We start from the raw sequence: 25416 nt of genomic DNA on the forward strand, positions 1-25416 counted from the left end.
TTTGAACGTTAACTTCCGTAACATGATTCAACAAATGTTCCTGAATATATAGTCGATCTAGCCGTCCCCATTTGAATGGATTTTGACGAGTCCAGGTGGCACTTCTCGTTTGGGGATGAAGTTCATCCCAGGTGTCTAACAGACTAAAATGTTCAATGAGGCTAGCAAATACATTTCTGGCACGGGGGTTATTCTGCTGAGAGTAATTTGAGTCTTGTAGGTAATTCATTACAAAGTTAAAATCCCCTCCGATTAATAAATTTTCCGACCCAATTTCGCTCAGCCTCATACGGAGCTGGTCGAAAAAATTAGGGCAGTCATCATTTGGGCCATAGATGCTGACGAATGTGTAAGTGTTTGGAAATATATTGCAAACTAGTATGACAAAATTACCGTCTTTACAATATTCTTCATGGATTATTTCATGCTGCACGTTGGATTTAAACAGGATCGATGTGCCCCGGCTGTTTGATGAGCCACAAGAATGATAACCTTTCCCTCTCCAAAGGTGGTTAAAGTTGTTAACTGTTTGTGTTGTTAAGTGTGTATCTTGCAATAGCAATATATCATAATCTTTCTTTCGCAGATAATTAACAACGTCTCTTCTTTTAACTTGACCTCCTAGGCCTCTACAATTAAATGTCGCAACTTTGAGCTCGGACATAAGCCAGGATATACACAGCTAAACAGCTGTTGCTATGAACGGTAGGAGATACATCAAATGAAAATAGTTGACCGTGAACTAATATAATGCGCACAGGGCCACGGGCAGGAGGGGCCACCCGACTAGGCCGGCAGCGACAAATCCAGGTCGCACGAGGGGCGCTCGGCCAGGGGCCGACGCCGACTCTCTCACCGCCCATCACGTTGTCTCCCTCCACACCTCCGCGCACAGGAGCCACAGCGCAGACCCCGCCGCCGCCGCCGCCGCCGCCGCCGCCGCCGCAAACGCTGCGCCCGCCACCGGCAGGCTGGACGACAAACCGCTTTAACATAGAAAGTTTATGCCAGTTACTAACAAAAATATCAAAGAAATCAGTTAACAAACACAGCTGAGGGGTACGCGAGCGGTAATTTAGCGACGCATACAGCATGACAAGCAAAACACTTACGATGAAAGCTAGTGCAAGAAACACGGGTTTTCCTGACTTAAGTCTATCGAATAAGTTGCTCTCAAAACATTTCGTAAAGAAAAACAGAATGGGAACATTGTGTATGTTCAAATATGAAAAACAGCAAAACAGGGTAACTACTGTTAGAGCGATCATTACACTGATTATGCCCGACTCTTCTCTCTAGAAATACTCCCTGATATCTCTGGAACGCGAACCAGCTGCCGGGTTACCAGGAGCGGCAGGGTGCGCCTCACGAGCTCCGTACGACCGGTCCTTACCAGCAGGACCGCGCCCCGATCCGGTCCTGCTCGACCCGACAGTGGCGACATCTGTAGCCGGCCGAGAGCTCGCACTCGCCGCCCCTCGATGGTCCCCATCCCCATCAGAATCCCGCGCCACCCCAGCAGGTCCACCGGTCTCTGACGTCACAGCCAAGGGCGCGTCCGATACGGCGGCAGCGGGGGGCCGCCGCGGCGCGCGGCCGCCATCAGCCGCGTCGGTCAGCAGCTCAGCAGGTGCGCCCGGAGACGGCACCTCACGGAGCGGCGGAGACAGCTGCACCAGTCGAACTGATGGTGTCTGGGCGCACTCCAGAAGCGACGATGCGGTCCTCTGACGTTGCACTCCGATGGAATCTGCTGATTCCAGTCCGTCAGCAGCCCCCACACGTGACGGCCCGGAGTACGAACCCCGACGACCCGGACTGTTAGTATCCACGGGATCATGCGTCTCCACCGCCATGTTGTTGTCGGTGCTTCGAGGCGAGGTCGCTGCCCGCCCCGAACTTCTTCGCTCCCCGCTAGGGGCGGGGCACGGCGGTGCTGCTCCGCGCTCTCCCTGGGCGCGCCTCTGGTCGGGGCGCTCCGGCGGGTCACCGCCGGCAAGCTGGCGTACCGCCTCCGGGTCAGCGATACATATCGGTGCCGATCCACGTGACCGGCACACGAGGATATCTCCAGAACGGGTAAAAACCGAATGGATCCTTCCCTCCTTCTTCATTCGCAGCAGCTCCAAAAACATGGCCTGCCTGCGTGGCGTCAGTGATTCGGCGATAAAGAGGCCGGAACCCTTCAGCCTTGCCTTCGACCGGAAAAGGATGTCTCTGTCGGAACCTGTTGCAAAGGAGGTAAACTCCAGCAGTATCTTTCCATTCTGCAGTCTTATGACGGTCTTGACCTGCCTGTCGTCCAGAGTGTGGTTCAGATACTGTCGCACCACGGACCGAATCTGTCTCACCGCCTGGTCCCGCTGGGTGTGCGTCTGAACCGCTGGCCCGGAGAAAAACAGGCACGCCAGCCTCTGCTCCTGCTGTCGCTTATCCTCCACCAGCTCCAGCTCCTGAACTCGCCGTCTGAGGTGGGCTGTCTCCTTACGCAGTTGGACAATGTCCAGATCAGCGGAATACTGCCTGTTAGACACCGCAGTGATCGAGTCCATTGTGAAAGACAGTGACTCCTCGATCGCCACTAAGCGTCCGTCACTTGCGGCCTTTATCTCACGAACACATTTCGCGTTTTCTTCCACGATGAATTTCTTCAACTCTTCGCAAAGCTCACTTTGTCCTCCTTCTGTTGGAGAACACGCCTTTCGCTTTTTGGTCATAGTTAGACCCACAAGCGACTCACGCTACACAAAAACACTAGCTGGCCAGGTGCTCTCGCTCCACCAGCCGCGCGTGCGGACGGAGCGGCCGCAAACACGTCCGGCCGGGTCAAGGTCGACCGGTCAACTGCTGATGGCAGACGGCGCCGAGATCGGAGTGTCGGATGAACCGGCACTAGTCTTGCCTCCCCTGGCCGACTCGCGGATTCGCATCTCATGTTGCAGGAATTCCAGAAACTCTGAGAAGTCGCTGCTCTCTCGTCTGGCCCACTCGAGACGCCAGCTTTCTGGGATTTTATCTCTCACGACCGGCAGCATCAGACTGGAGAAACTGTCAGAACTGACTCCCAGGGTACTCAGCGCGCGAGTATGCGCCATCAACTGATCTATGAGAGACCTCATCGCCGTCAGGTCATTTTGTGGGACCGTCGGCATGCTCAGCATGTCTCTCATTAAGGTCTCTCGGACCAGGTCATCACGCTTGAAGCGCTCTTTGAGAGCCGAGACAGCTTCAGCGTACCCGCCACCTGAGACGGGAATGCCTTGCACGCACTTGAGTGCAACTCCAGCCAGGTGCGATTTGAGCACCATAAATCTCTGGATATCCGCGAAGCCAGGATTGTTGTGGACCGAGATTTCAAATAGTTCCCAGAACTCAGACCATTTCATGATGTCCCCGTGAAAAGTAGGAATTTTCACGGAGATGGAAGACTTAAAATCAGCGTTTCCCGACACAGTCGGTGGCTCAGCCTTTTCCTTGGCTTCCTCAGCCCTTTCAAGGCGGGTGAGGAGGCGAGAGCCAAGAAACACCTCATCCTCCATGGTCTGCATGTGACCAGAATCATCTGCCTGCCCTAGCTTGTCGAGCTCACCCTGAGTGCTGTGCAGCTCGCTCTGCACCTTCTGAACATGGTGGAGCTTGAGGGCAAGTAGGTCTGGGTCCAAGTTTTTACGATCACCTTCTCGGTAAGTTCGTAGCTCATTGCACAGTTTCGTGGCCTTTGAACGAAGTTTTGTTCTCGTACTCAAAAGTTCATCCATGATGTGACAGGTATCAAATTCAATTTAAATTCAAATATAAAGCGGACTGTATGCAAAACAAATTATAGCAAAACCATCTAACCGGACATCAATCCGATCAAGCGGAACAAAACTCAATTTCACGAGAGGAGAATTACAGCAATGTAGGAATCGAAAGTCAGTCCAATCGCCAAGACGGTAGTCCCAACGAAGGCCAGCCCAATCGCCAAGACGGAAGTCCCAACGAAAGCCAGTCCAATCGCCAAGACGGAAGTCCCAACGAAAGAAAAGACGATCCGGCCCGGAGGACTTATGTCAGGAACTCAGCCCGACTGTTCGGTTTCCCTCTCGCCTCTGGCCTTTTGTCTAAATCAGATCTAACCAAAAGACATTGGATTTGGTTCCTCACGTCTTATTGCCACGATATGGTCAAGCAAACAGGCAAACAAAACTGTGCAATGCAATGACTTGATATTACAATGTGACTCGAATGCGACATGAGCGCAGTCGCTACTCGTTTATGGCCTCCTTGAATCACGGTGAGGCCGTGTGTATACAAAATAATTGCCGAGGAAATGTAAGTAAATCCCTAATGGGGGCCTGCCATGTTAATATAGCTTATTAACATGGCCAGGCGTCGGGTACCGGTAGCCGAACGAGGTTGATGTTAGAGGCAGGACTGCAATCCCACCTCTTAAGATTTTGGCTGTTCGGCGCAATTTAGTTGGTGGGCTTCGAACAGGACAGTAGTCCCATTCTCAACAGCGTGCAACAAATTGTGCTGACCACATTGCCGCGGAGCGAGCTGACAAAGCCGGCACATCAGTCCGACTCAGAGAGCCACACCACACGGACAACGTTCCGGTCCCGCCCGAATCTCCTGCGAGAGTGCGCCGCCGCCGCAGCACCAGCCCCACATCGACCGCCGGTCACATGATCTACGGGTCACCAATCAGCGAACGCGCCGCGCGGCGCGACCGAGCGCCCGCCGGGTAGACTGCGCCGCAGCGCTGCTCGCTGCAGCAGCGGCGGCCAGCCGGACGGCCCGGCGGCCGTAAAGATGTAACAAATACTAACACCGCAACAAGCTTCGCTTAGTGGTGGCTCTGTCCTTATGAATCCTTCCTATCAAAAGGTTTGGACTAAATTTATAGAAAAAATGAAATCCTCAGGTTTACTTCCTTGTGCCTCCCTAGTCCCTATGCAGTTTCAATTAAAGTTTTCACCATTCAAGCTGTACCTAAGGTTAGAATAGCAAGGGACTGCAGAAATTGGTTGTGAAGCTAAAGTATTATATCATGGCCCTTTTATATGCATCAGAGGCACGCTGTGTCATGAGCCAGTGGCCGATTAAGGAGCCGTATTTCCCTGTAATGCTGCTGTTTGCATATGTCACACTCATGAGTAAGCCTGAAGCTGTGCAGTCAAACATGATGCACCCAGCCATTGATTCAGTTGCCCAGAGAACCTCTGCCCTGCTGTCCTATTTCTCATTCATTCATTCTCATTTCTGTAAGGTTTGCTTATTATGCAATGAGAACAGTAAATATCAACTTTGGTTGCTGCGGGAGCTGGAAAAAGCAAATGCCCCTGAAATGCCCTTTGCCTCCTGAATCTGCCAGTGATCTGGTTGAAGGGGTCTTGATTTGTAACTTGTCAGCTGCTGGCTACTTGCAACAAGACCTTCAGGCTTCAACATGTGATGAAGAACTGCTTACAATATACAAATTTAAAGAGGGTATAACTTATAAACTTATGAGACCAATGAAAGGCTTGCGGTCCTCTGTGAGTGTGGACACTGCTCTTTCATTACTTTTCAATATCTAAATTTTATGCATGCAAATCCATCTTTATATGCTGGTTTGATCATAACACTGAGGTGTGGCCTATAAATGTTTCCCCCTCAAATTCCGAGTGCAGTTTTGACCAGGGATGCGGAGCCGTGAAAATTTCCGACGGCTCCGCCTCCGGCTCCGGCTCCGGGTGAAATGTCATGGCGGCTCCGGCTCCGGCTCCGAGTAAAATGGTCCGGCTCCGGCGGCTCCGGCTCAGACTCAGTACATCCCCTATGCGCCGGGATGCGGAGCCGTGGAAATTTCAGACAGGTCCTGCTCCGGCTCTGGCTTCGGATAAAAAATCGGCTCCGGCTCCGGGTGAAATGTCATGGCGGCTCCGGCTCCAGCTCCGGCTCCGGCTCCGCACCCCTGGTTTTGACACCTTTTTTATCAGCTTGTTTTGTCAACATTGTTTACCATCATAAAACTTTTTTTTACAGGAAAGAAGCTACAACAAGGAGAAGTCTCTAGAGATGGCTAATTTGCCCACGCCAGTTTTTATAGGTATGTGTCATAGGGGTATGATTGACAAGTTGCTTGTTGTTTTAGGCATGTTAAAAAGATAGAGTATCTTATTTTTCATTATTGTCTTACACAAAAAAAAAACTGTTTGAAATAGTTGAATTATGAATATCTTATAGCTGTAGATATTGTAATTTGTGAGGACTTCATCACTGTTACTCATGCAATGTAGTTACCTAAAGAAGTGTCATGCTGGTACAGGGGCCCGGGAACGATTTTCAAGTTGGGGGGGGGCGAGTCTAAAATACCTGACATGATGCATATGAAGCAGTGGCGTGGCTAGGGGTCTAAGGGGACACGTACCCCCCCCCCCCCCCATCGGGTTCAAAGGGATCCTCGGGTCCGAGTGGCCCTGCGGCGCCATTTGACCGCTGAGGGTTAACGATGGCCATGTTTCGACTCGGAAGGACCCCATGGGGCTCGTTAGAGCACCTCACGAGCCCTAAATAACCACACTAAGATCTCCATAAGGGCCCCACGCCGTCTTCTGAGGGCCTCTTGCAGATTTTAAGGGCCCCTCAATGGTCTCCAAAGGCCCGTTACTGGCCTCTGAGAGTTCTTACCGGCCTATGAGGGGCCAGTTCTAGGGACATTTCCCCCTGTGATGGTCACACACTTATTTTTCTGAGGGCCCATTACGGCAACTGTGGGGGCCCTCATCGGCGCCTATGATGGCCCACACCGGTGTCTCTGAGCGTTTCACACCCCCAACTCTGAATGTCTACACCAGTTCCTATTAAAGCCATATATCGGCGGCTCTGAGGACCCAACAGTCAACACCTGCGCTTATAAAGGCCACCCACTGGTGACTTTTGAGGGCCCCACACCGGTGACTCTGAGCCCTGACGGCCCACCGGCGTCTGACAGTACCATGCCGGTCTCTAAGGACCCCACAAAACTTCTTCTGCCGGTCTAAGGGCCCCTTGCCGGTCACTGAGAACCCCCTGCCGGCTTGTAGAGGGTTCGCGTCAGCAGCTGACAGCTCTAAAGACCCCACACCCGTCTGTAACGGCTCCACACCAGCGTCTATGAGGGCCCACAGCAACGCCTGTAAGGACCCTCACCGGCGCCTCTGAGAGAATCACACTAGCACCTCTGAGCGCCCACACCGGCACCTGCATGGCGGCCCCACACCAGTGCCTCTAAAGGCCCCTTACCGGCGGCTCTGAGGGCCCTACGCCGGTGATTCTGAGGGTGCTTCCGATAACCGAAGGCACCACACAAGCCCTTAGTGTCGCTGAGCTTTAACATACCGGCCTTCCGAGGGTGCCAAGTCGGTGCACTCAATGCCTCACACCCCTCCCTCACACCCGGAGCGGGTAAACTGTGTTATAGGTACATAAAGCAACGATTTTACCACCGTTGTACGTTATGTATGTCTCAAAGTTGACTCAAAATGGTCCAGTATAAAATTTGGCCTGCCAAACTTATGGCTAATGTCAGGCCCAAACCAAAGCGGGATGACAATAGCAGATGTTGTCAAATCGATACTATACTGTATCAGCAGAAACCATTCAGATGGCTAGAAAAATGCCGTGTGTTGATGTTTAGACGCATAAAGGAAACAAGAAGGAAAGAAGTCCGGAAAAGGGAGGAAAAATCCTTTCACGCTGCCTCAATGTTGAGGGGGCGCCGCCCCCTCCGCTCTCAAGTTGGGGGGGGCAAGCGCCCCCGCTGCCCCCCCTGTTCCCGGGTCTATGTGCTGGTAGAAAAATGCCCAATAAGTCATTCACCTGATTGATTTTGTATTTTTCAATTTACAATATTACTGTTGATGAAAGCTGAAAAATTGATTGATGATGAAATTGATGAAAGAAAATAGGAAGTAATTCAAACTCTTTAATCCTTGATTGAAGTTAATGATTTATCAATTGACTTCTTCTGACAGTGACATGTTGAAATATGTTCAGGTGCACGTGAAAACGTTCACTTGACATGTCACTGTCACACTAACCGCCACTGTTCCCGGCCCATGCAGCGCGCGGGTCGCCGGGCCTGTACTTCGCCAAGGGGCCCAAATGTCAGCCGTTCTCGGGCACACCCGATGAGAACTTCTCGGACGTCCGCGGCCTAGAGTTCAGCAGTGACGGCTCCCGCATCGCATGGGTCACCAGTCAGTGGTACGTACCGAGTCGCGGAGGGCTGCTCACGACCGCCCGGGGAATACACGTTTACAGGGGATCAGTGCAGCTCGCATAGTGTGTCCTCAATCGATATCATACAGGACAGACGCCGCTATGACATTGTTGGGCTTGTTTGGAATAACGATTTATTTCAAAGTTGGGATCGGGATCGTCGGCGAGTTTTGTGAAATTTTATCTCGATTTTTTGTCCGAGTGATGCAAAATTTATTTGATGAATGAATCGCATCTGTGTATTATTTTAACGTCCTTTTTGTGTTTGATCGATATTTGATTCCGGCACTAAATTTATCGACATTCTTTTCTATCTTGCGCCAGTAACAGACGGCTGTAAGTGTGATATGGTTGGTTCACCACGTCGTGATTTGAGGAGTGATTTAACGGCCTTTTTACCTCTTCAGTGTGAAGGTGGCGGAGACGACCAACTGGGAGGTCATCATGGAGGCCAACATCGCCAAGGTGGGCGCCGTCAAGTTCTCCCCCACCGGGAAGTACCTGGGCATCTGGCATCCGTTCTTCGGTGAGCTCATTCAGCTTTGATATTCTTCTCCAGTAGGACATTTTTCATACACACGAAAATAACACCGCTTCTCGTCTAGTAAATGATCTATTTCTCGGCTATATTTTCAATATCAATGCTGCTTTTCAACCCAGAAGCGTTAATTAAATGACTGATGTCCGACCACGTATGATTTCAGTGTCAAAGGAGAATCCCCAAGGCGGGACGAACATGTACGTCTATGACGTAGACAAGAAAGAGTGCATCAAGTCACTCATACATAAGAAGTATCAGTCGTGGTGAGTTCTCGTAGTAATATCTACGAGGAACAGTTGCAAACTTTGTCAACTTCCTGTCACCTTAGCCGGAACGTTCGCTCGTTTGTCGCCCCAAAGGCGTCTCACTGGTATTAAGTTGTTTTAACTAGATGTTTTCAGTAGTCAGATGAGCACCATGTTAATTCCATTGTCGCACGGTTTTACGATCTTCATTGTTTCCTGCTTCGGTGGAGTCAACATCACTCGTCGGTTGTCTCGATCGTCTCCAGCAAACATTCCACATGTTGATATGTCCCACCGTCACCTAACTGGTCTCCGCCTTCTTCCTCCTGTGCCAGTGTCAATACCACATCGTCTACCCACGTACCCACAACACCCCTTTCCCGTACGTCCTCCCTCAGGGAGATTCAGTGGAGTCCGGACGACGCCATTTGCGGACGGAGTGTATCCAACGAGGTGCACTTCTTCGAGAACGGCCAGCTGGACTCTGTGGCGCACAAGCTGCGCCTGGAGGGACTCACCGAGTACAGCCTGGCGCCGAGCAGCCGCAACCCGCACGTGGCCGCCTTCATACCGTCCGTGGGGGTGAGTGGGGACGGGGAGTCAGAGGGATGGAGTTTGTGTGCGGCGAGGAAGGATTGCTGTTTTTTTCCTAAGGAAGGGTGGTTTTGGTTTTTGAAGGTATGCGTAGCTGCTACCTATAACACCGGCCCACCGTGAATTAACAGTGGATACCGTGAAAAATGTGATTGAACCGCAGCACCGTCTGGCTGAGGGAGATGTGTAGCTGTACCTAGCTCTGGGGCGTTATTTCGCTCGCCCGCACTTATACCGATCGGTCCAGTGCATAACGCTCCGTACATCGACTGCTGCAGGGCCGGCCGGCAGGAGCACGGATGTTCAAGTACCCCAACTTCTCAGAGGATGCCGCCGTAGGACGCAAGAGCTTCTTCAACGTAAGTATAAACGTATCACCTGGCGGGAAACCGAAAACCCTCTTGGATATCGTGTTTGTTGCGAATCTAAAGTGCTTGCTTAAGATTTTGATTCCTTTAATTGAGTTTGTCTTGCCAGGAGTAAAAAGTTCTCTAATAGCCTAACCGCTTTATAAGCTCTTTTGACGTATATCGATCAGATGTATGTGGGAGTCAGTTCGTCAGATCACCGCTGTGTTTTCGACCCTCCCTCTTGTTGACCGTCCCGCCCCGGTCCACTGACGCTGCCCCACCCACGCAGGCCAACTCGGTGGAGATGAAGTGGAACAGCCGCGGCAACACGTGCCTCCTGCTTACATCCACTGACGTCGACAAGACGGGCCAGTCGTACTATGGCGAGACGTCCATCTATTGCCTGGATACCAAGGGAGCCACGGCGCACCTCCAGCCCGGTGGGTGGTCCGTGTGTGGGAAAGAGGGAGGGGAGAAAGGGACGCTGTGCGATACAGTAACTGACTCAAAGAACAGGGAAATTCTGAGAGACGGATTATTTGAGTTTTGTTCCTGGAAAGTTGTAATGTAATGCGAATATATTTAGTCGAAGAATTACGTTTCGTGTATAGGACAAACTAGAAGTGTATATTGTGTCGCAGTGCATGCTTACCACCATAGGCTCGACCTAGACCTGAAATTTGTTAACCCGTGAGTCGGGGTTCCCGCTTCTCAATCCCTATACATCTCCAGTCCGCTGACCGCGTTGTTCGTTTCCCGTGTCCCAGGCGGCAAGAAGGGCCCGGTCTATGCGTTCGAGTGGAGTCCGCTGGGCACGGAGTTCTGCCTCGTGTACGGCTTCATGCCGGCCAAGGCGACGCTCTACAACATGAAGGCCGACCCGGTGTTCGAGTTTGAGCCGGCGCACCGGAACGCCGTGTTCTACAACCCGCAGGGCAACCTGCTGGCGCTGGCCGGGTTCGGCAACCTGCGCGGAAAGATCGAGGTGTGGGACATGGAGACGAGGAAACAGGTGGCGTCCGGCGACTGTCCGGACACGACTGAGCTGCGCTGGTGTCCCGACGGCCGCCACTTCACGGTGGCCACCTGCGCGCCGCGCCTCAGACAGGTGGGAGGGGTGGCACTGGGGACGGGGATGATGGGAGTCGGACGGACAAGATGTGAAGGGTTTACATTTAATAACGGTGTCTGCATCAGAGAGCGATGTCTGAAAATGTGTTCGGTCCAGTTATTTTGCAACAATTGAATACAACACACATTAAATTATTGACAGTTCTTACTTATGAGAACAATAGAATAACAAACAATCCGTGATAAGCTCCTTAAAGGTCCACGGATTGTTTGTTATTCTATTGTTCTCACAGTGAGATCGTTTTGTCCCCGAGTGACGCAAGGAGTATCCAATCATTTGATGGGTAATAATCGATGGCTGGCCAGTAGCCACACGGTCTGACGCGGCGGATCCTCGCGTTTCAGGGGAACGGTTTCCGCGTGTGGCACTACACTCTGCAGATGATCTACGAGAAGAACATGGCCGAGAAGCACGAGCTGTACGAGACGTACTGGCAGCCGTTCCCGAGCGGCACCTTCCCCAAGCCGGTGGTGGGTTCGGAAAAAGTGAAGGGCACCAAACCATCCCAGCCACCGCGTGAGTATTGAGGGTATTGGCGGGGTACCGAACCGTACAACCAGCTGTGGCTGTAGCACACGAGAGTGCGACTGGACAATACATTTAATGCGGGGTGTCTGTATCTTACTCTGGTAACGATAATAACATTGAAGCATCGTGTTATAAAACACAATACCGACATTTTCAATTGTCGGTCGGCGACCACCACTAGTCTGACGGTTGACCATTTGCTCCTTCCACAGCGGCAAAGACGGCATACGTGCCACCCAACATGCGTGGCCTCAGCAAGACGGGCCAGCCGGAGAGGAAGAAGGTGCTACCGCCGGGAATGAGCGAGCCTGAGCCAGGTCAGTGGTGGTTTAATTAAACTTCTCAGTCGGCCCGTCACCGTCTACCTTATACGTATTTACTGATGTGAAGCTGTGTTTTGCTCGAAATAACGCTGCGTTAACAGTTGTGTTGTCCGTATCACGTATGTCAGTACCTAAATGATCTAAGTATGTTTTTAATGTACGAGCATCCCATTGAGCCCGGATGTCAACATGTTTACACCGTTTCCAGAGAAGAAGACAAAATCGAAGAACAAGAAGAAGGGCGGCGGTGACGGCTCGGCCAAGCCGGAGTCGGCGCCGGCCGCCGAGGATGAGCCGTTTGTGCCGCCGTCTGCCGCCGAACGGACGCCCGCCCCCGCCCCCGCGCAGAGCGGACAGGCCGCCGCCAACGTCGACAGGAAAAAGAAACGGGAAAACCTGAAAAAGGTACGTTCTCGTCGATGCGTCAGGGCGACATTATCGAGTTGCCGCTGGATTGACGGGATTTAGTCTTTCAGATATACTCGGCAATGGGTTCCGATGACCACCGCGGTCCGGGCCCCCTCCTAATCATCATTGAGATCAAACAACACAGTGCAAAGTAATACTAATAGGTATGGTTTACATTCACCCAATGGACCTTTGCGCCAAAAGTTAGCTTCTACTTCTGATCCTTTTCGACCTAGCACGGAAGGATGGTTTCCCTTCTCCCGTTCCCTGTTTGTGAACAGTGTGGTGACCGTACCGTACCACCTCTTCCACCCACAGAAGCTGAAGGACATCGCAAAGCTGAAATCCGACCAGGCGGCGGGCAAGGAGATGAACCAGGAGCAACTGGACAAGATATCCCGCGAGGCAGACCTAACCCGTGAGCTGCAGGAGCTGACCGTATAGCGAAGGCTCCCGCTAGGTCATCCGCGGGGGTCGCGCCGTTCCCCCACCCCTTGTTTGATAGGATTTTATGCCGCCGCGCCGGGCGGCCGACGGATACCGGCTGTGTGCACTGTGCATTACGTCCCGCGTTCCGACGTGTTTGTTGCGTTTTTGACGGACCGATGAGGCGGGCCAATGTCGGGCCGGCGACGAATGAGGCCTACCTCACACCCTCTATACAACTTGGTAACAAAGCTGCCGTTTGCTTGGCGTGTTTTATTAGAATGAGAACAGGTACAAAACGCGACGGGCCGGCGCCGGACTGCACAGTGGAGTCGGCAGCTAAGAAGCTTCGGTATCGATGGACGGGAGATACCCGCGCGGCTTGGAGACGAAGACGGACACGGAAAGGCGAACGAGCTGAACACCTGAAACATTCAACACTCGCAACGCCGACACAGGCATTGATTACGACAGCGGCCCGTCCAACCCTCTCAAGAAACAATCATCAGTCCTTGCACGTCCTACCTCAATGCCACAGCACAAATAGTCCAGACGTGCGACGGACCGCTCACGACCCCGGCGCTCCCGTCCACCCCACGGCACAGAGACCCGGTCCGTTGGCGTTTGAGCAATCGGATAGAGATCGTTTTGTAAACCCGCGACGGCAGAACGTATCACGGTCAGGGGGCGCACCGCCCTTTACTGAAGTCCAGGTCAGCTGAATTGCCGAGCGTCGGCCCACCGACTGTTTGCACCAACATTGCATCACAACTCAGCGATTTCCACTGGCAGAGCTATGCAGCCCAGAGCGGTAAATCGTCAAACTACTGCACTTCGCCCCGCTTCAAAACTTGAAGCGCAATCACAAACCACTACGCGTACACGACACGAAGTTGCTACGAGAAAATCATGACCGCGCACGACTGATCATCAAAAGCGGTGTAAAAGTTCGTATACGAGTTAATTTGTCACACAGCGCTAAAAAAGAATGGCGAAGTGCATACACGGAAGAGTAAAACGTCACTACTGCCAGTCGCTCAAGTACCAATCCCTCTCACGTGCACTAGCTACCAGACATCTCGTTCACATCAACTGACCGCAAAACACGCAAACACTGGCCGAACTGATCAACACTCAGCCGACAGCCCTAAACGCAACACAACGCAACGCAACGCAACACTGAATGCAACTCGATCGGTCGGCCTGCCAGCCCGCGAGGCACCAAGGCCCAGTCCATGTCCACAACCGAGCACCAGCCTTCAGATCAGTCATTCCGCTGAGTACACCACAGTCCGCACGAATGCCGAAAGGGGCTTGGTGAAAGGGGCATTCATTGCAATGTCGTAATCAGGAAAGCTCCACCATCATCACTGCGTCATTGTTTAGTCTTCGTTGCTTATCACGGGGAGATAATTCGTCGGATCATCCATCGGAGGCGCGGGATCGTCCCGAGCCCGATCTACCATCTGACGGCGGCGAAACTAACTGGTACCGCGGAAAACCGCCGCTAGACGTGGCAGAGACCCGCAGTCGCAGAGCCTGTGTGGGCAAAATACGTTAATTACGGTAGACATCATGCCGTATCACCTTGTCACTACACTTAGCAGTCAAGGATTTATAATGCAGAAAACATGCATAAAAACTCGCAAGTGCGAAATGAAAGGCAGCAGCGTGTCTTGGGGAGTTGCTGGATCTCCAGTTATGGTTACTGGACACCGCATATTGTAAATGAAACGATTTACAACGCCCACTCGAGATAAATCTCCTCACTCGACACTCGAGCTTTGCTCCATTCTCGTCTGCTCAGGGGCGTGTATTACCGTCTCTCAGTCTCAGTTTCCTTGCTATTCCCGTCTCAAACTCACCTCCACAGTGCGGTGTTCGTTGGCGGGCGGCGGCGGCCGGCTGGCAGACGTCTGCGGCCGGCTCACAGCTGGCTGCGGGCGACTGGCGGGCGGCGGGGCGGAGGTGGACACGGGCGGACGGCTGACGGGGGCGGGCGGAGGTGGCTGCGGGGCGGGCCCGGGCCGGCCGGAACTGACCCCACCGTGTGCCAGTGACTGCTGTGGAACGGTCGGCGCCGGCTGAGGTGCGCTGGCTGGCCCGCTGTCGATGGAAACACTGGGTCAGCGGTGACAAAGGCCAGGGGAAGGGCGAGCAAGGGGTAGCACACAGCTGTGATGATCCGCTAGCCTGTGCTGATTTACTACAAACGTTTGCGCTGAGTTGTATATGTATTTGTGCACGGGAAGACGAATGTCATAGCATTGTCAGTCTACATAACGTCATACATACTACCTTCAGCAAATATGGAAACTTCTCGAGCACCCAAGACCGTTTTTGTAACAAACAACACAACACAAAAAGCAGCGATAAAAGGGACCACCAGACAACGCCAAAAACACGTTTTCCCAATAGGAAATTATAGGCTAGGCATGCTGACTGCATAGTGCGAGTGGTTTCATTACAAATAATTATATGCAATCTTGCACGATTCGGTTTCCAATGGAAAGTGTGCAAGACATTAGACTATCTCTCAATGTACATACACTGGTACAGGGTTTAAACAACAATTATATTTACGCACTGTGGATCGACTTAAAAGAAATAAGCAACCGACATGCAATGAAGATCTTAGGGCATTCTTCCATTCAAGCTGATAAGGACGTCCACACTAAATCAAACCAGAAACAGACCGATTTCGACAGACAACAAACAGATACACAACACAACCGTCCGACTCCGAACATTCGCGGAAGCATCCCCGTCGAGACAACAATCAAAGCCTTCTGAGAAGGAACGAACTCCAAGCTGGAACATACTTTTGCCTTACCGACTTACCTCCGACTTTGCACACAACTTGACAATCAGCAGCTAAGCCCGATACAGAAAAGCCAGAAAAAAAAATGAAAGACAAAATGTTAAAATTGGCACTGTGGGAATACAAATATTACAAAATTTGGGTGGATTATAGATGAAATACTGGCGATTCCGTCGAAGAATAACAACTACAGAGACGATGAAGTCGATTTATCTGTTCCAGCAACACAGGACGATTATTCCAAACTGGTTAAACAAAAAGTATGCAACGGATGACGAGGAGAAAATGTTGCACACTCGCCCCGCGTTCGCAGTCTCCCGGACGACGAAGATTTTACGCCGTCCGGCCAATCCCGTTCGAGGTCGACGGGGGCTGGGCCGCGGTTATCGAACGGGAATGGCCGGACGACGTGGAATCTTCGTCGTCCGGAAGACTGCGAACGCGGGGTGGATCTTGGTACATATTTTGTGAGTTGGAAGAGTAAATCATCTGATTATTCAACAAACGAATAAAAGCCGTGCACTACATATATTTCAAAGCCAGTTGCCTGATGATTGCATCAAAGACAGCGCAATATTGGGTAAACGATAACTCCAAACGTCGTTCGGGAGCCGGCCAATTCCCAGCAGGCGGCTGACCCACCTGCTCCGTCCGTTGGTCTGCGGCGGCGCTCGGGCGGGGGCGGGGGCGGGGGCGGCCGGCTGTCCTCCCTCCGTCAGCTGACCGTTCGCCAGTGGCGCAGGACGGGGCGGCGTGGACCGCAGCTGACCGAACGGTCCGCCGTTCAACTCGGCGTCTGTGAGTGGGGCGGTCACATTGTCAGAATGGGGCGGTATCTGCACTGAGCCGCCGGAGCGCACGGCCGGCGGTCCCTCTATCGAAATAACGGCAATAAATTTGAAGGGACGTCCGATAGTAAAAGAGAGGTGAACGTAACACCATCCGACTTTTAGGTAACGAAATAAAGAAAACGAGTAATAAATATTCGCCTCCTGTCAGCGCTGGCCCGAGCTAACGATTCAGAGAGCCAAGGGAAGCCTTAAATGACAACGTTTGCTGTCGACCCTGAGCTAAAACTAACCGGACAGTCAGTCCTTAATGTCGGTACTGACGGCACTGACACTATATCCCTCGCCCGGCGAGGGGGGGGGGTTGATGCAACCCCCCCTAAGGTTTTTCGCAAATAACGTTAAAACGGCGGCGCGTAGCGCCGCCAAATTTGGCATACCCTCTGGGGCAACCTTTTTACACCTTCCCTGAAAATTTCAGGTCTCTGCCGTTTCAGGTCAGGTCACCAGGTCAGAAAAACCGGTACAAGGTCATGGTCAAATTTCAATTTTCTTTATGCACCTGTCCAACTCACAGTTTTGAACTGATTTCCTTCAAACTTTCAGGATGTCCTAAGTTCACCGAGTTGTATAACATATAGTTTGTTTTTTTTCATGTCGCTGACCTGAGGTCATTACGTCGTAATGTTAAGCCTATGGGAAAATATTCAATTCGGAAAATACTGGCGATATCCGCTTCTTTCTATCACTTTGGTGCTCTGAAACAACAGTACTTAAAATTATGTCACTTGGTGCTTCTTTGTTTGGTGTACTTGTCCATGGGTCAGGTCAAATGAGGTCAACTGAGGTCAAATGACGTTTGTGCCAATAACTTGTCACACAATAAAGATAGAGCTTTCAAAATGGCATCATTCTGTTCCTCTTGAACAGCCGAGTCGAATGATATGCAACATTAAGCATTTCGACCATTATTAAGACTTAAGATGTACTTAAGATGTGCTTAACTTTTTAAGTACACTTAAGCAAGCAAACAAGTATATCATTCGACGCGCCTTGACGTGCTGAATTCACTGGTGCTTTTCTTTTTGCTCTATCTTAATTAGATCAAAAGTTATCAGCGAAAAACTTTTGGCCTGTTTTAGCAAAAATTTTACACTTATACCCCCAAAACCCTCCCTAAATATTGACCTAGAGCAACCAAATTTGCACAGGGGCGAGACCTCCTATAGACCCATCTACCCTGTAAATTTGGTGTTTCTAAGTGCCATAGGAGCCAATCGCCAGGGGGGTCGTACCAACCCCCCTCGCCGTCCGTGTTAACGCAGTTCACACTTGACCGTCAGTCTGTCGGTGTCGGGCCCGTCACCGTCGACCTGACGGCCTACAGCCCGTCGAACGAAAGTTGAGATTTGGTAGCTCCCATTGGCTGCCATATATTGTGACAGAAATGGCGCACCATTTTCGAGATTGACGCAGATGGGGGAAGGGGATGGGGGAGGGGGGAGGCCGAGAGGTAAAAAATGCTCTTTGAATTACAGAGATAAAATACTACGCATTTACATTGTTATGTCAAATATTGCTGCAAATTTATTTAAATGAAAGACACTGGTTCGCTGATTTAAGTCAGGGATCGAATCTCAAGATATCGTGCCGTAATTAACACTTTCATCTCAACAAATGGATAGAAAATGATATAAATGCTCTTAAAAATGCATATAAGCTTGATGCTGCATGAGAACATTCCTTTTCCTCTTCCTCCAACACGCAGACATTCAAACCGACGGGCCCGTCACCGTCAAAAGTTGAACATTGCTGAACTTTCCAAAGCGACGGCCGTCAGGTCCGGCGCCGGCGCAGTCAGCTGTTGCCGGCCGTCAAACGCTGCCGGTTCACACATGCCCGTCGACCTGACGGCCGTCGCTCCGTCAGATTCGGCCGTTTTGACGGTGTCGGGCCCGTCACCGGCAGACCTTACGGGCAAGTGTGAACTGCGTTTTATGGAAAAGGCCCTCGCCTGGCGAGGGATATTCTGCCACTAACAGCTTCCTGCCCTGTTACTACCGGTCTAGTATCCATCCTGGGATTCACCGGGTGCACCACACTCGCCCCAGCACTCAACGAGTGCGCCATACCCGTCCTGGAACTCACCGTTGGCGGCGGCCTGCTGCTGTCGTACGGCGGCGGCCCGCGCCGACACAACGCCCGGCGCGGCGCACTGCAGCGGTACCGAGAGACGGGCGTGTACCGCCAGCAGGTGGTCGCGACGCTGCGACACCACGCCCATATGCTGCTCCAGCTGGGGACAGAGAGAGAGAGAGGGGAGTCAGGGATAGGAGTGACTGCTAATGCTCGAAACAGATGGGCATCAGATGTAAAAGCCGGCCACACATCAGTTGCCTGAGCATTGACTAGGTGAGCATATCACGAAACCAGACCATTTCCCGGCACATTATCGGGTCTCGTGATAAACAAGCAGACCTATTATACGCAACTGCGCGATGGCATGATCCCGTCAAGAACATGGAATGACGACCATGCTTGCGCGGCGGTATATTGTAAAGGCCGCATGTTCGTTGTGTAGGCAAAAAAAACCAAACAAACCAAACCAACGCAAGAAGTGGTCGCGCTCGGGTTCGAACCGAGGACCTTCTGCGTGTAAAGCAGATGTGATAACCACTACACAACGCGACCGACGGCTGACGGGCCGCAGCAAACCAGTTTGATACCTGTTCGTTTTCCTGCCGCAGCTGATACAGGCAGCTGAGCAGAGCCGCGATGTCCATGTGTTGCGACTGTTCCATCAGGAAGTGGCTGCCCTGCTGCCACTGACGCTCCAACAGCTCCGTCAGAGAGCGGGGGAAGGGCGCGGCCGCGGTGTCCGGTCGCCACTGGGAAAACAGAGGGGACCGAGTGATCAGAAGGTGGAGCCATAAGCAACTGAAACTGAGACACGGGGCGAGACAAATGGATGACGATTGCAGACTGGCCTTGATGTTCGATGGTGTCAATCTTCATTCAACTCTAATACAAAATTGCATGAGTAAAACTCACCCCAAATACCTACCTTCACTGTTCACATTACCTACAGATTGCAGACACACACACGTCATCAACAAATTGCTCACCCAATACCCCATCCTATCCCATTGCCCACCTGTCCTGGAGTAGCGGCCATCCTCCCTGTCGGCTCCAGGTAGTCGGCCTGCTCGGCCATCTCCGCCGCCAGCGAGTCACCCAGCGGAGTGGCCGGGTTCAGGTGGTTACCGATCATGTGTGGCGCCGTCAGACCGCTCGGGGCCACCGCCGCCGCGCCGCTGACGGACAAACGGAGACACGTTATACACGCTGTACCTACCTACACATTAATGTAGTGGACGTTATACAAACTTTGCTTAGTAACCCATGGTGGCAAGGGAAATGAAAGCAGGGTGAGTTAAACACGAAATATATTAGTGATTAATTCCCAATGTCTCCGGGTTTCTTCTATAAACTCGTCCTCGCCCACCACATCATTGTCCAACACTGCATCCCTAGCGGGTCAAAAGTTTCCTAATAACGGCATCATTATTCTCCACCCATTCTAAATATAATGACTAGAGTACCCAGTCTTAGCCCAATAACCATACCCGTCGCTCCCGTCAGTCTCACCCGCACACCGTCCCCTTCCCGTCCCTCCCATCGGTCTCACCCGCCATCTCCCCCCCCCCGTCCCTTCCATCGGTCTCACCCGCGCGCCGTGGCCGAGCCGGCCGGCTGGGCGGCGTCCGTCCCCACTGCTCCGTTCCAAGTACCGTCCGCGCCAGGTTCCGGGGACCCGGCGCCGGCCGCGCCTTTACGGGGTCGGCCCGTCGCCTTCCGTTTACGGGCGTCGCCGTCAGCCGGCACGGCGGGCCGCTTCAGTGACGCCAAGTCGACATCGGCGGCCTGCTGTGGATGGGATGAGCCGGTTAGGGAGTCCTGTGAGTGACATGGGCTAACGAAGGTCGGCTAAGGACGAAACGAACAGCTTAGAGTCCCTCTGAGACCGGTCGGTATGACATCGCATTGAAGTACATTTTCTTATCTAGCCTGATATCACTATGTCGTCAACGGCCTGCTGTAGAAACGCACCACTCCCACCACAGTCGGTTTCATTTCACGTCCCCTTGCGCCAGACCTGTATCAGCGGCAACGAGCACCTGACCTATGCCTCCACCTGATCAGTGATTACCTAATCATCCAGCAGTACCCACCTGGGCGGCTGGCAGCGCCGTGCTGGTGGCCACCGGCAGAGAAGCCACCTGACCGGCGGCGCCACCGGCGGCCGGCAGCAGCGCCACCGGCGGCGGCTGCTCCACACCAGTCTCCTGCTTGATAAGGGACCCGTCCTGGCGGAGGTGGGTGCAGGGGAGCGAGGTTAGGGGAGGAGTGCGCCGTTCGGGGAGAGCGTGGGCAATAGGAACATAAACAATCATCGACGGTGTAAACAAAATCAAACAACCGTTAGCAGTGGCACCAATTGACATGATAGCAAGTACCTTTTGAGCTCGAACATATCAGTTGAATAATGAATATCCATCACGACAACCCCCAATATCAACGCCCAGCACCAAACTGAACCACGGACCCGCCCCGGACCCGGCCTCTCTGCCGGTCACGTACCCTGCTGTCGGCCGACACAGAGTCCGGCGCGCCGCCCTCCTGTCCGCCGAGAGCACGCGCTGGTGTCACCTCCCCTCCTCCTGCTCCACCTAACGAAGAGTGCACAGCAGCGGCTCCATCCATCCCCAGTGGTCCCACTGGCTCCAGCTTCACCACAGCCTGCGGGAACGGGGCCGCGCCCTGTCCGCCGACCGCCGGCGACGCGCCCACCTCCGGCGGAGAGGCGGCCGCGGCGCGCGGCGAGCGCGACTGTTTGGGCTTCTTGTGCCGTCGCTCGACGCGCGGTCCGTCACCGCCCGGCGGCGGCGGCTGCTTCTCCGGAGAGGTGTCCGGCGTGGCCGGGTCGTGACTGGCCTTGAACGCCGGGATCGGCTTCAGGTTGTGGCCCCGCTTCTGACGGAGGAGTTGGAACAGACGCACGGGACCCGATAAGCATGTGTATAGAGTTCCTCGCTTACCTAAATGGTTCAACTCCATGTAAAACGAAAAAAAACTCTAGCACGGCGTCTAATAAATTATAAGTTGGTTAGCAATGTTCTAATAACCTCAAATTACTCTGATAACGATCATTATCACACAAATAAAAAAGCCTTATATCGCCACCGCTCCTTCTATCAGTTCTACGAGCCTCTCTTCATTTCCCACCTACACACACATCACTCCACTGACCAGCTTGGCGTAGTGGTGCGGACAGTAGCCGCAGTAGGTGACGTTCATGCTCTGCACCTGCTCCTCACAGAGCAGGCCCTGGCTCTGAGCGCACGTCACGTGGAAGTTTTGTCTGCAGCCGGGCTTGTTGCAGCTCATGGTGGCGCCGGTGGTGGCGCGGCTGGTGCGGCCGGCCACCTCACACAGACAGCACGGCTGGGCGGGGGACAGACGGCGTCAGACAGCGGATATACGGCGTCAGACAGCCGACACACGACGTCAGACAGCGGCCACCTCACACAGACAGCACGGCTGGGCGGGGGATATACGGCGTCAGACAGCGGCCACCTCACACAGACAGCACGGCTGCCGCGGGGGACAGACGGCGTCAGACAGCGGCCACCTCACACAGACAGCACGGCTGGGCGGGGATACACGGCGTCAGACAGCGGCCACCTCACACAGACAGCACGGCTGGGCGGGGGATATACGGCGTCAGACAGCGGCCACCTCACACAGACAGCACGGCTGGGCGGGGGATACACGGCGTCAGACAGCGGCCACCTCACACAGACAGCACGGCTGGGCGGGGATATACGGCGTCAGACAGCGGCCACCTCACACAGACAGCACGGCTGGGCGGGGGATACACGGCGTCAGACAGCGGCCACCTCACACAGACAGCACGGCTGAGCGGGGGATATACGGCGTCAGACAGCGGCCACCTCACACAGACAGCACGGCTGGGCGGGGGATAGATGGCGTCAGACAGCGGCCACCTCACACAGACAGCACGGCTGGGCGGGGGATACACGGCGTCAGACAGCGGCCACCTCACACAGACAGCACGGCTGAGCGGGGGATATACGGCGTCAGACAGCGGCCACCTCACACAGACAGCACGGCTGGGCGGGGGATAGATGGCGTCAGACAGCGGCCACCTCACACAGACAGCACGGCTGGGCGGGGATATACGGCGTCAGACAGCGGCCACCTCACACAGACAGCATGGCTGGGCGGGGGATAGATGGCGTCAGACAGCGGCCACCTCACACAGACAGCACGGCTGCCGCGGGGGACAGACGGCGTCAGACAGCGGCCACCTCACACAGACAGCACGACTGGGCGGGGATACACGGCGTCAGACAGCGGCCACCTCACACAGACAGCACGGCTGGGCGGGGATATACGGCGTCAGACAGCGGCCACCTCACACAGACAGCACGGCTGCCGCGGGGGACAGACGGCGTCAGACAGCGGCCACCTCACACAGACAGCACGGCTGGGCGGGGGATACACGGCGTCAGACAGCGGCCACCTCACACAGACAGCACGGCTGGGCGGGGGATATACGGCGTCAGACAGCGGCCACCTCACACAGACAGCACGGCTGGGCGGGGGATACACGGCGTCAGACAGCGGATATACGGCGTCACCAGCGGACACACGGCGTGAGATGACGGACACCATCCCAAACATGGTCAGACATTTGGCCTTTAACAACACCCTCACGAGTGTATCGAAAATAGCGAATTACGACGCATACCGAACCCAATATGACATTAGAGCCGAGTGTTCAACTATTTAACATAAATCAATCCACAGCCCTAGCATTCGCATCAATCAAATGTGACGAGAATAGCCTTATCAAGCATCAGAGTACACCACGTGTAGCTGTAACATCCGCACCGTACCTTTCCGAATCTGTCAGGCGGCAGGTGGGACAGCAGCACCGGCTCCATGGTCGCCACATCTCCGAAGCGCACCTCGGGGATGTAGAGTGCGCAGACGACGTGCGCCCAGCCGCCCGAGTCGGTCTGTTTCAGCGCGCCGCCCTTCCCGGGACACAGCTCACACCGCTGCCGGACGCAGGCAGGCCGTCAGAAGCGCGATGCGAGGGGGATGGAGAGGGGGAGGGGGTGGTGGGCTACAACCAATGTCGGAAATAAGGGCCTTTGCTGGTCCCAGTCGGGTCCAAATGATTTTGTTCTCTTTTACAAATTTAACTTCGGCACCTGAAATCTCTTAATTTCCCAGCCTGTGTGATGAAAATTGATATTATTATGCCCAAAACATGCAGTCATAGCATTGAGAGGACACATTCTATCAACTGTTACATTTAGTTAGTAGGCCAAACATATGATTTTCCTGATGAGTGTCCTAACAGCTGGCCGGTTCTCCGGACAGATTTTATTTTCCGGGACCAGGACCAAAGTTCACAATTCCAACATTGGCTACAACTGAGCCAGATCGAAAATATGTAGGTTGATCAATGATCATTCTTGATTTAACAAAGGCAGACTGCATTTAAAAGTGCACCAAAAGGAAAGGAATGCACCCAAACAACTGATGGCAAAAAGCATTCACTCGGATGGCATTATTTCAGGTCTAGTCTAACACCTTCATCAGGTCTGGGAAATATTTTTTTGTGTTATCTATGGCTATCTATATATGTTCAACTGATATTTTCTAACAACTTTCAGCAGAATTTACCAAACCCAAACTTGATGCCATTACAGAACATATATGTCCTGTAGAGTCTTGTGAATAGAGTACCTACCTAGTACCTATAGGTACTAGGTAGGTACTCTATTTCTTGGTTTTAAGCAGTATACTATTCATTTTTTAGCTAAGAGGTGTGGAAAAGAAAAACCAAAACAGCTGAAATACACTACATTGTCACTAAAGCAGTAAAAAGATGGAAGGAGAAGGAAGTATCAATGCTACTTATTTGTCAAGCATTGAGATAAATCAATAGTACAGGTGAGTCAGCAGCATATCTCTGTTCATAGCCTCATACAGAACATGTGTGTACTGTGTAGGAATCATAATCTACCTGAAAGGTTGAGGGCAGCTTGAGTTGTAAAGCTGCTGTCTATTCATATGAGATATCACTAGCATTTTGTTTAGAGTGTGACAGAACTAAAATAATTAGTTACCCGAGTCGAAAGACTTACTGTAATTGCTGAGCGATCTTGTGATTCACATTTTCTGCAGAACCAAGGTCCAACTGGCACAGAGACAATTCCATAGCAGGCTAGAACAGACACCAGAAGAACACAATATCAGTGTATTTGATGCATTTAATAACTTAATTATGACATACGTAATGCAGTAACAGTTGTACTTACTGATATTTTATTATACTCTTTATATACATCCATTTTCTTGCAAATAAAAGTTTAGTTGTTTACCCCAGTGCTAATAAAAAAGCAATACCATGACTGAACCACCGATAAACAAGAACTAAAAAGGGGCGATAGAAAAAAGGTGACCCCAGCAACGTCACATTCTTCCGCATTCTGTAATTAAGGCCTCGGCACCATTGCCAGCTGCAGCATAAGCCTAACAGATCATGTAAATGGTCTGATTGATTTAATGAACCTACCTTGATGCACAGCTACATCACACCCATCACCATCACAGTACACCAAAGGGTTTTCATCCCATCCGCTCTCATCGGAGCAGACACAGCATCCTCCAACCATTTCTTTCATGTCACCCCAGATTCGCGTAGTTAGCTTTCGGACTTAGAAAATTAACATGTGGATGATGAAATAATCTGACACCAAGATGCGGACAGGGCGAGCAAATAAACGTAACACAACCAACTATCCCCCTTCAAATTCAATTCAATTTAATTCTATAATTGCTTTCTTCCCCCCACAATTGTCTGAATTCATAGGAACGTATTCTTTAGCTTGAGTGCATTACGCTCATGTACACATATTTTACTACAGGG

At 52.5% G+C, this 25416-nt stretch overlaps 2 protein-coding genes and 1 non-coding gene across 7 annotated transcripts in view; 1 reads left to right on the forward strand and 2 right to left on the reverse strand.

The window, feature by feature from the left end:
* Nucleotides 1-13039, forward strand: part of LOC122367379 (eukaryotic translation initiation factor 2A-like) — a 26685-nt gene extending 13646 nt beyond the window's left edge. For 3 of the 4 annotated variants that reach the window (XM_043340433.1, XM_043340413.1, XM_043340437.1), the window contains exons 2-13: nucleotides 6013-6076; nucleotides 8073-8214; nucleotides 8637-8755; nucleotides 8934-9033; nucleotides 9414-9597; nucleotides 9888-9968; nucleotides 10249-10399; nucleotides 10727-11067; nucleotides 11436-11607; nucleotides 11832-11936; nucleotides 12151-12347; nucleotides 12669-13039. In XM_043340433.1, the coding sequence (XP_043196368.1) occupies nucleotides 6046-6076; nucleotides 8073-8214; nucleotides 8637-8755; nucleotides 8934-9033; nucleotides 9414-9597; nucleotides 9888-9968; nucleotides 10249-10399; nucleotides 10727-11067; nucleotides 11436-11607; nucleotides 11832-11936; nucleotides 12151-12347; nucleotides 12669-12794 (1749 nt within the window). In that variant the 5' untranslated portion in view covers nucleotides 6013-6045 and the 3' untranslated portion in view covers nucleotides 12795-13039. Of the gene's footprint in view, nucleotides 1-4732; nucleotides 4800-6012; nucleotides 6077-8072; nucleotides 8215-8636; nucleotides 8756-8933; nucleotides 9034-9413; nucleotides 9598-9887; nucleotides 9969-10248; nucleotides 10400-10726; nucleotides 11068-11435; nucleotides 11608-11831; nucleotides 11937-12150; nucleotides 12348-12668 lie in introns of those variants that run through there. The other variant, XM_043340423.1, reaches the window with a different exon arrangement.
* Nucleotides 13021-25377, reverse strand: LOC122367370 (protein AF-10-like). 2 transcript variants are annotated; one of them, XM_043340392.1, is made up of 13 exons: nucleotides 25063-25377; nucleotides 24632-24711; nucleotides 23369-23533; nucleotides 21696-21890; nucleotides 21027-21419; nucleotides 20618-20752; nucleotides 20113-20312; nucleotides 19540-19699; nucleotides 19112-19273; nucleotides 18534-18681; nucleotides 16240-16393; nucleotides 14642-14882; nucleotides 13021-14315 (listed from the first exon to the last, which is right to left on the reverse strand). In XM_043340392.1, the coding sequence occupies exons 1-13, from the start codon at nucleotides 25169-25171 to the stop codon at nucleotides 14199-14201; spliced, it is 2259 nt and encodes a 752-aa protein (XP_043196327.1). In that variant the 5' UTR covers nucleotides 25172-25377; the 3' UTR covers nucleotides 13021-14198. The 2 variants fall into 2 exon arrangements, with proteins under 2 accessions (XP_043196327.1, XP_043196335.1); XM_043340400.1 differs by having other exon boundaries at nucleotides 21027-21416; nucleotides 25063-25366.
* On the reverse strand, nucleotides 19004-19076 carry Trnav-uac. The gene has a single exon. It is a non-coding gene; the product is annotated as a tRNA-Val (tRNA).
* Nucleotides 25378-25416: the final 39 nt, after the last annotated feature.

The sequence above is a fragment of the Amphibalanus amphitrite genome, unplaced genomic scaffold (genome assembly GCF_019059575.1).
Source record: "Amphibalanus amphitrite isolate SeventyFive unplaced genomic scaffold, NRLGWU_Aamphi_draft 000031F_arrow, whole genome shotgun sequence".
Taxonomy (NCBI): Eukaryota; Metazoa; Arthropoda; class Thecostraca; order Balanomorpha; family Balanidae; genus Amphibalanus; species Amphibalanus amphitrite.

What these genes read in the sequence shown, in the direction of transcription:
- LOC122367370 (XM_043340392.1), bottom strand. Translation starts at nt 25,171, where the DNA reads ATGAAAGAAATGGTTGGAGGATGCTGTGTCTGCTCCGATGAGAGCGGA. An exon ending in CGCACCACTACGCCAAGCTG is followed by an intron (nt 21,420 to 21,695) that starts GTCAGTGGAGTG and finishes CTCCTCCGTCAG; the next exon opens with AAGCGGGGCCACAACCTGAA. An exon ending in CTGTGTCGGCCGACAGCAGG is followed by an intron (nt 20,753 to 21,026) that starts GTACGTGACCGG and finishes CACCTCCGCCAG; the next exon opens with GACGGGTCCCTTATCAAGCA.